The following is a 9,775-nucleotide window of genomic DNA, read 5'->3' on the forward strand; positions in this document are numbered from 1 at the left end:
GGCCGGAGCCCGCGGTCACCTTGGAAACGTGATGACCAATGGCAGAAGCGAAAGCTGTTTATGGGGGCGGGGCGTCGCCATGGCAGCCAGAGAAGCCTTCGGAGCCGCTACTTAAGGCCGTTCCCCCGGTCGCTGGCGCTCAGAGAGGCACCGTCAGGCTGGGGCGCGACGAGGGGTGCTGGCGAGGCCCTCTAGCTGAGGGCAGAGAGCCGCGGGGGGTGGGGGTAACTTCTTCCAGAACCTTCCTTTGGCCCGGGCTGCGCTCTGAGCCAGGTAAGGTGCTGGGAGGACTGCGGGCCGCAGGAAGGGAGAGAGTTGGTACCAGTCCACTCTCCCATTCGCCCCGACGGAAGCGGTGGGCCCGGGAACTGACGCCTTTGGAGTTTGGGGGTACCTCACCTCCCGCCCCGCATAACAATATGGCCTGTTCCCTTCCTTCCCCGTGACCTTCGTAATATCCCTTTTCAAGGCTCAGACGCACTCCCCGGTCCCCCATCCCGTCGGATGCCTCCGGGGCTCCCTCTCCCCTTTCTGAGGTGTTGCAGGGTGGGGGTGTCTGGTTTCCCGCTCTTGTGGAGAAGGAACTAGCCTCGGATGCCCCTGCTCTCTTCCCTGATTCGGCCTACAGTCTCCTGTCCGTTATCGAAGAGGAAAAGAAGGGCCAGGCGACCCTGAGGGGGTCAGTCCTCCAGGCACTGCTTCTGTTTCACAGACTTTGGCACTAAAATAGCCTCCCAGCCCCGGGAACGATTTTAGAGGGATTCTAACCCTCCCACACACCCTCCCCTGGGAGGTGGGGGGAGCGTGCTCAGCCCCCGCTGTGTTCCCCGCAGGCCCCACCGTTGTATTCGGAGGAGGCGATCCCGGGTCGCACGATGGAAGCGCTCGCCCGGGAAGCTGCGTAACTGGAGCCGCGGGAGTCAGCGGGCTGGCGATCGCCGCGGGTCACCCTCAGCCCAGAGTGGAGGTTGACCGCCCCCTCGGAGAGTCCCCGCAGATATGGCAGAGAGCTGGCTGCGCCTCTCGGGAGCAGGGCAGGCGGAGGAGGCCGGACTGGAGGGCAGCCCGGAGGAGCCCGACGCCCTGGATGACAGCCTGACCAGCCTGCAGTGGCTGCAGGAATTCTCCATTCTCAACGCCAAGGCTCCTGCCCTGCCCCTGGGGGGCACCGACCCCCATGGCTACCACCAGGTGCCAGGCTCGGCTGCACCAGGATCCCCCCTGGCGGGGGACCCAGCCTGCCTGGGGCAGCCCCACACGCCAGGCAAGCCCACGTCCTCCTGTACCTCGGGGAGCTTGCCCTCCGGGCTACAGGCTCCACCCCCCGACGACGTGGACTATGCCACCAACCCGAACGTGAAGCCGCCCTACTCATATGCCACCCTCATCTGCATGGCCATGCAGGCCAGCAAGGCCACCAAGATCACCCTGTCGGCCATCTACAAATGGATCACGGACAACTTCTGCTACTTCCGCCATGCGGATCCCACCTGGCAGGTAAGGGAGGGTGGGTTGCCCGGCTCCCTCCTGAGCTCCTCCCTCCCTCTCCACTCTTGCAGGACTGGACTCACTTCACTTCTCAGATCTGCAGGCCAATAGGCAGATGCAGTGCACCCAGGGCCCCAAGGGAGGAAGGCCATCGAGGAAGGACGTCCCAGGAGCCCAGGGCTTGGAAAAGCCCCTCATTTGACTTCAGAGAGAAAGGAGGAAGGGTGTTCAGAGGGGGCTTTAGGAGTGAGAATACTGAGGTTCAAGGGGCAAGCACTTGTCACTCATCCAAGAGGCTCAGTCCAAAGACTAGGGCCAGACTTTGCCGTGGACACAGCACCCCCACCCCGAAGGTGACAAACTGAGGGACACATTTTTGTCCCAAGTCTTAAAATTCTAGACTCTGTCCTGCCCAAGGGCAGTTTGTCAGGCCCTGACTCAGAGGTGGAAGCTGGAGCACTGCCCCCTGCCAGGCAAGCACCGCCCCCCCACCGCCCCCTACCCCATCCCCAGCCCATTGCAGTTGGCTGGTGGAGAGGGTAGGAAGTGCCACAGGGTGTGAAGGCCAGCTGTGTCTCAGTGGCCTGGGGATGGGACCTTCCTAAAGCTGCTGTCCCAGCCCCCACTCCAGCCCCTCCCCAGTTTTCTGCCTGTAATCCTTTTTCTCTTCTCAGTCAGCCTCCCTGGGGGGACAATTACCTAAGCCAGGTGCTTCCCGCAGGGGCTCTGCCTCCAGCTCTGGCTTCACGTTCCAAGCCTCTGGAACCTGGCACAGAGCAGCCAAGGGGCCAGGCCACCATGTAAACATCCCAGCCCTGCCAAGAGGCATTACCCGCCCACCCATCCTGCTCGCCCCACCATGGAATGAACAAGGCAGGATGGTGACTTGAGGCAGGGCAAACACTGACCTGAGAGTCCTCCACCGGGAGGATCAGTGGCTAGTCAGAGACAGAGGCCCTGAGGATGCCCAGACTTCCCCGGGGCACCCACAGCCAGCAGGCCACGCATCACAACAGTCCCAGGCTATTCTACGCTTGTTTGGGCCCTGACTGGGGCAGTGCCACCTGTAGCCTTGGTGGGAAGGTCAGGCTGCAGGCAACGGGCCCCAGGAATGAGCACTGTGCTCTTTGCTGGGTAATAATCAACTGGGACCAAACAGCCTAGGGTGGGAGGGAGGGCACGCGAGGGTGGGCCAGGGCCCTTGCCAGCGGCTGGTTCAGCAAACAAGAGGAGTCCTGGGCTCGCACTACACTCGTCCCCACACACACCCCTGTGCAGGCACGCACACACGCAGGTACCCGCACACCCACAGTCGCCCAGTGCTCCCCACCCCAACCTGCTCGCTGGCTTCACAAACAGAGGGCCGGCCAGGCCCAGGAGAAGGGGGATGGCAGTCCAGGCCCTGGGGGAGCTGAGGCATTTGGCCAGAGGCTGCGAACGGTGGGGTAAGGGAGGGAGGGCAGGACAGGGTGGCACTGAGAGCCACCCTGTGGCTCTGGGCTCGGATGACTGAGCAGGCAGATATCCCAGCAACAGGGAACAAAAGCCCCCGACAGCACTCCTGGCTCCCGGTGCCCTGTGGCTGGTGTCCCAGAGCCTCGGTCCCCCTTCCCCCATCAGAGAAGAGATGGCAGGAGGACAGGCAGGAGCACTAGTGGTCACTGACGCTTCCTTCCCGCTCACCTAGTCCTGCGTCCCTCGTCTCTCCCTGTGCCCAGAATTCCATCCGCCACAACCTGTCCCTGAACAAGTGCTTCATCAAGGTGCCCCGGGAGAAGGACGAGCCCGGCAAGGGGGGCTTCTGGCGCATCGACCCCCAGTACGCTGAGCGCCTGCTGAGCGGGGCCTTCAAGAAGCGGAGGCTGACCCCCGTCCATATCCACCCGGCCTTCGCCCGCCAGGCCGCACAGAAGCCCAGCGCAGCCCTGTGGGCCGGGCCGCTGACCGTGAACACCGAGGCCCAGCAGCTGCTGCGGGAGTTCGAGGAGGCCACGGGGGAGGTGGGCTGGGGCGCGGGCGAGGGCAGGCTCGGCCACAAGCGCAAACAGCCGCTGCCCAAGCGGGTGGCCAAGGTCCCGTGGCCTCCCAGCACCCTGCTGCTGACCCAGGAGGAGCAGGGCGAGCTGGAACCCCTCAAAGGCAACTTTGACTGGGAGGCCGTCTTCGATGCTAGCGCTCTGGGCGGGGAGCTGGGCACACTGGAGACCCTGGATCTGAGCCCGCCGCTGAGCCCCGCCTCACACGGGGATGGGGACCTCACTGTCCACAGCCACCACGTCGACTGCCCCCCGACCTGGGGGCCTTCAGTGGAGCAGGCTGCCGACAGCCTGGACTTCGACGAGACCTTCCTGGCCACGTCCTTCCTGCAGCACCCCTGGGACGAGAGTGGCAATGGCTGCCTGCCCCCAGAGCCCCTCTTTGAGGCCGGGGATGCCACCCTTGCTGCCGACCTGCAAGACTGGACCAGTGTGGGCGCCTTCTTGTAAGATGCCAGGCCCCGCCCCACCTCCGGACAGCATCCAAGTCAGGGCCCAGACTGCCCCCCAATACAGGCCCATGGAACCCCACTGCCCAGACAGGGGCTGGGCCAAGTCTCCCGAGGCCGGCCCCACGAGGCCACACATTCCCCAGCCCAGGCCGCCCTCAGATCCCAGCCCCAGAGGCTGAGAACCAGGGCTCAGAACCAGAATCGCCGCGTCCCCTCCCAGCCCTGCGTATACACAGTGTTCCATTGACCCTCATCTCTCTGCCCCAGGGAGCAGCTACACGGACCCTGGCCAGGCTGGGGAGCTAGAGGACAGGGCCCACCCCTGAGCACCTCAGCTTCGAAGATTCTCCCTCTCCCACCTTCCACCCCAGATCTCTATCCAGAGAAAGTTCCCAGGTACAACAAATGCTAATTAGGTGGCTGCTAATTAACCCCCAGAGGCCTCTCCTGGCAAAGCCTCCCTGGGGCTGGGACAGCAGTAGGTGGGAGGAAGGGGCAGGGGCTGAGAGAGGGGGACAGACAGAGGAGAGCACAGTGAGGTCCAGGTGTCTGATGGGACAGGGAGACTTTCTAAGGCCCCCTGGCCCATCTCAAAGTAGGGGCGGGGCAGAGGGTAGAAATCCCTCATTTCTGAGCCGACTGGAGGCTGAGAGCAGCGTGTAGCTGGGGTGAGGCATTGGGGGCAAGGGCAGCCAAGCTGCAAGGGGGAGGGGACAGACAGACTAACGTAGTGAGTGTAGCCGATAGCTGAGCTTTAACGGGGGATGGCCAGCCTTCCAGAACCGTGGGGACCAGGGAGCAGTGGGGATTGCCCGTGCCCCCGCCTGCACCCCAGGCTGCATCCTGAACCATCCTCCTGCCCCATGGGGCAGTTTAACCTTTTTCATGGAAAATTCTTTACAATAAACTTTTTTTGAAAATAACATTTAAAAAAATCTGAACATTGAACCTGCTTGCAACTTTCTTTGGGAAAAGGTGAGGGCAAGTTTTGGTGGGAAGGGCCTTCTCTTTGATGCTGAGGAGGAATGACTGGGAGGAAGTGGGGGGATTACTGAAGGCCTGAAGAGTGTGTCCCCCGCCCCCAGTGAACCCCACACACCCTCTCTGTCCCCAGGGAGAAAGAGGGAGAGGCAGCCATCAGGGGTCCCCTGCGGCCTGGGCCTCAGTGCCTCCTTCTGCACAGTGGGGAGAGCTGTGCCCACAGCCCCCTCCCCAACCCTGAGGACTCACAAAGGCCGAGCCTGCCCAGGGCTCTGCTCAAGCGCCCCCACCATGAGGGCCTGCCCGGGCTTGCCTGTCTGGATCTGCTGTCCCTGGTCTCAGCCAGTCTCCAGCACCTCCCTCCCTCGGTCCTCTCCTGGAGGGGACGGTGTGAGGTCAGAGGCCCCCAGCCCCAGGGGCCCCACGTCCCACCCTGGCATGTGTTCACCCAGCCTGGGGCCTTGCCCCCCAGGCCCACTGCAGGCTGGAGCAGAGGAAGGCCCCCAGGGAAGTCTGAGGGCCCAGACCCTCCTTCCCCACTCACACTGGCAGGTCTGCTCTGTGAGGACCCAGCCTACGAAGGTTCTGATGGGGAAAGCAAGGCACAGAACGTGTCTGAGCAACACAATCCCCTCCCCCCAGCTTTGTCTGGAACCCACTTCTCCACCGAGCCCCTGGAGGGCCACACACACACACACACACACACACACACCCCGGCACAAATGGGCACTGTCCTGCACAGTCCTGCCCAGCCTCCGCGGACCCCATTCCCCCCCAGCCTCTTTCTTTCCCCTCACTCAAGCTTGGCTCTCGGCCAGCCTGGCATTCCCCCTGCTAACTTGCTGCTTTCACTTGCTAATTATTCCAAATATTTCAGAAGGGCACACTGCAGGACTGGCAGGGTTGGGGACTTACTGAGCCCAGAAGCCAGCCCACCCCCTTCCCGCTGCCCCTCTCTGAGACGCCTCTCCCCCCCAAGCAACTCCCCTCCCCTCCCCCACCATCCACCATCCAGCCCCCAGCAGTGGGGGAAGGAGGCGGCCTTCCGCCTTCTGCACTGACCCTCACCAGCCAAAGGGGTTACATCTCAGATTGCCAGGTAGAACATGCCACCGTCGCCCCCGCCTCTCCCTGCGCCTCGGCCCAGAAGAAGGGCAAGGTCAGGGGCAGCTAGAACTGCCCAGGGAGCAGAGCAGGTGCTCTGACTCACCCCCGCCCACAGGGGAAAATCATCGGGAGCTCCTGAAAATCTCTGTGCCCAAGGCCAGAGTGTCTGGGGTTGGGGCCCAGGCACCAGCATCGTTTAAGGGTCTCCAGATGCCACCAAAGCCAAGAGGGAGCTGGAGCATAGGCCCTCCCGGGCCCCCGAGAAGGCAGCACCTCGGGACGGAAAGCGTGAGGTTCAGAGCCTGTCCCTCCTGCTCATCCCTGCCCTGGTGGCTTTTTTAAGAAGATGTTCATTTACTTCCTGCTCACTTCTGGTTCCGTGTACTCCCCATCACGACATGCTCCGCGGCCTTGGCGGTGAGCTGCAGCAGTGGTAATGCCCATGAGCACGAGCGGCTTTAGCATTTGCGTCCTCAGAACGAGAGCACTCCTACCCGACCCCCGTGCCACAGCCACCTTCAGGAGGCTGACGTTGGCCTGGTACCCCAGCTAACCTCAGACCCCACCCAGGTTTTGCAGACTCTCCCACTGAAGCTCCTCTCTGACGAGGTGCACTGAGGGTCCTATCTCTAGTAAGCCACCTTTCTGTCCCCTAACTGGCCACCTGGCCACCTCTGTTCCATCCTCCCTCCACCATGTATCCTTAGCCAGGAATGTGATGAGGGGAGAGGGCAGGAGCTTGGACCTTGGGGTCCCTCTCCCTCGACGCCCAGAGCGCACCCTGTCCCCCTGGACAGACCACCCCAGGCTCCAGTGACTCTTGGGTTGTCTGGAAGGCACCTGAGATTCCCATCAGCCCCCACTCCAAGCTGTCCTGGAGCGAATGGCCAGGCACCTGCAGAGCTGAGCTGAGGACAGGAACCCTCCCCACCCCCACGAATCACACACATGTGGACACAGACTTTCAGAAGGAAGAGGGTGAGCTGGAAGGGGGGGGTGGCAGGGCGGGAGGGGAGGGAGGAGGGCAGGCGGGGGCGATGTGGTCAGAACCAGTGCACTTCCATCCTGGACTGAGGCCCAGAGGTAAACAGGTGTATTTGGGCTCCCAGCAGGGGGCAGGGGGCAGGCCTGGGCCTGTCCCGGGTGGGGCTGTGGGGAGGGGCTGCGCTAACAATGGGGTGCAGAGTGGCCCCAGGTCCTGCCGACACATTCCTGTGTGGTGATGAGGAGACAACTCAGGTGACAGGGGAGGGAAGGCGCCCTGGGGCTGCGGGGGGCTTCGGGAGGGCATCCATGCTGGGGCTGCTCTGACCTGTGTGAGCCCAGGAGGCACCTGGAAGCCCTGGGGGGTCACCGCCCTCCTGGGGCACGTGTGTCTGTCCCACTTAGTGGCTCCAGGTGGGACAGGGACAGGGCAGAGCCACGTAACGGGCATGCTGGGGCCTGGCCTTTCCCTGTGTTCGTCAGGAGCACACAGGGACCAGCTGGAGGGCACTGTCCCCCGGAAGCCAACCAGTCTGCGGGAGAGGGGGGGTGAGTGCAGGGACAGGCAGGGTGCACATTGACCAAGAGGGGGTGGCAGGGCTGCAGGTCTCCATGCCTTGCTCCCAGCTCCAGGGCAGTCCCCCACCCTGCCTGGTGCCTGCTCTGAGGGCAGGAAGGCAGCCTGCGCCCCGAGGAAAGCGGGAGTCCCAGGAACTGGGAGGGACTGTGCGCACACAGCCCACCCTGCCCACGGCCCCCCGCCCCCCCAGCTACCTCACTCCGGACAAGTTTCCTCCGACTTGCTCACAGTGAACTGTGCGGGGCTGGGCCGGGGTGGGGGTGGGCTGGCGGGTTGGTGGGGAGGGGGGTAGCAGACCCGGCCTCGAGTTTTCCGTCTCAGAAGCTCCGGAGTCTGCAGGCTCCTGTGTGCGGAGAACCCGCCTGCCTTGCCCACTCCCACGTTCGCAGCATCGGCAGAGCCCAGCCCCTCAGGAATGAATGAACCAGTGGACGGCTGAATGAATGAATGAGTGCCGGCTGGGCAGAGGGGTGAGAGGCGGAGAGACAGCCGCGCGGCCCTGCCAGGGCTCCATGCAGACAGTGGCCACGGAGGGTTCTCCAGCCGGCGGGGCTGGGGCCGCTCCCGAAGCCCACGGCCGCAGAGCTTGGGGAGAGAGGCCCCAGGTCAGCAGGCCCTTTGAGGGGGGCCCCCGGCTGCCCTGTTCTGGACCCAGTGGGTGTGAGTGGGGCAGTAAGAGACAGGGGGGCCTTGAGTGCAGCTGAAGCTCAGTGGGACCTGTGGCAGGTGTGCGCCAGGTGAGGAGGGAGGGAGAGGGGACATGGGACCAGGAGGAAGGATGGAGGGAGGGGGAGAGGCACGGTCTTCCTCATCCTCGTCTGTTCCCTGGTCTCCCGTCCCCTGGCAGTGGGGACTGCAGAGAGCCAAGAGGCAGGGCTGGTGCGAGAACTCCACATTCAAGGACCCCCTCAAACCCACAGGATCAGCAAACAGGCCTTGCACCTCAGCTACAAGGTCACCGTGACAGAGCTGTGTCCAGCTGAGCTGTCCCTGCCTGGTCCTGCCCCGGTGTGCATCAGGACGGGCCCCGGAGCCACTGAGCTGATGCCCCTGGAGGCCCTGCTGCCCAGTCTCCAAGTCGAGGCCAGGAGACCTGGGAGGAGCACGGGGGCCCCCCAGCGCCTGGTACTCAGCTACAGATGATCCCTGGCCTGGGGGGCACTGCCTGCAGGCGGGCCAGGAGCTGTGCTATCTCACAGGCTGGGCGGGGTTGAGCCCACCAATTCTGGAGAAAGGGGGTGGGTGCACCTCACCCAGGGCCAGGACGCACACCCCATCCACGTTCCCTGGGTCTCTCTAGGCTCCCTAGGTCACGTATGGGCTTTATTGGGCTGAATGGGACATTCAGGGTCTTCCAGCCCTGGAAGAAATGCAGGCAGGGGAGAGAGAATCACCAGCTGGGCCCAGCTCTGTACCTCCACAAAGAGAGGCGGGTCGTGAAAAGCCAATGGTCGCACCCTGGCCCTGACCCAGAGACTCAGTCAGCTCCAAGGCTCGGCCAGGCTCCGGCCCGGAGGGCTCTGGTCTGAAGGAAGAGTTTGGGGAGGGGCAGGAAGATCACTCTGACCCCTGGCTCCGTGTGGCACGGACAGGCGAGTAGGCCCAAGCGTTCAGTGAGCACAGAGGAGGAAACCGACCTCTGTGCTTTTGTCCCTAATTCTGGAGTTGAGTGTCACCATGACTTGACCTGTCGGGGTCAGAGCCCAGCTGATGCCCAAAGAGAGAGTAGTCCCTACACTAGGGTTGCACTTTGACCTCCACCAAACTCCCAGTCCATCTCCCAGACCCCTCCACCTAGATGACCCGTGGTAACCTCCACCGGGACTTGGGAAGGGAATTCCAGCCTAGGAGACGAGACAGGCATGAGTGACAACCAAAGATGTAGCTACAGACTGAAAATTAATCCAGCCTGGAAAAATCGGGGACAGCTGGAAGGAGCGGGCACGAAACAGATACTTGCTGAATTCACAGATGAATGAGTGACCGTATGAATTAGTAAAGGAGGTGGAGCCAGTCTGGGGGGGGTGTTGATGCTGCAGAAGGTCAGCCCGGGTTATGCAGCGGGGACAGTGGAGGCCCACGGAGAGTGGGTGCCGCCCGCCGGAAGGACACAGAGCTGGGCTCAGGTGCAGTCCCAGGGCCACCGG

General features: G+C 63.3%; 1 protein-coding gene across 1 annotated transcript; it reads left to right on the forward strand.

The window, feature by feature from the left end:
• Positions 1 to 156: 156 nt before the first annotated feature.
• Positions 157 to 4,644, forward strand: FOXJ1 (forkhead box J1). The gene is made up of 3 exons (XM_090291255.1): positions 157 to 273; positions 834 to 1,497; positions 3,207 to 4,644. The coding sequence occupies exons 2-3, from the start codon at positions 1,000 to 1,002 to the stop codon at positions 3,972 to 3,974; spliced, it is 1,266 nt and encodes a 421-aa protein (XP_090147381.1). The 5' UTR covers positions 157 to 273; positions 834 to 999; the 3' UTR covers positions 3,975 to 4,644.
• Positions 4,645 to 9,775: the final 5,131 nt, after the last annotated feature.

The sequence above is a fragment of the Furipterus horrens genome, unplaced genomic scaffold (assembly GCF_987537825.1).
Source record: "Furipterus horrens unplaced genomic scaffold, mFurHor1.1.pri manual_scaffold_11, whole genome shotgun sequence".
NCBI classification, from domain to species: domain Eukaryota; kingdom Metazoa; phylum Chordata; class Mammalia; order Chiroptera; family Furipteridae; genus Furipterus; species Furipterus horrens.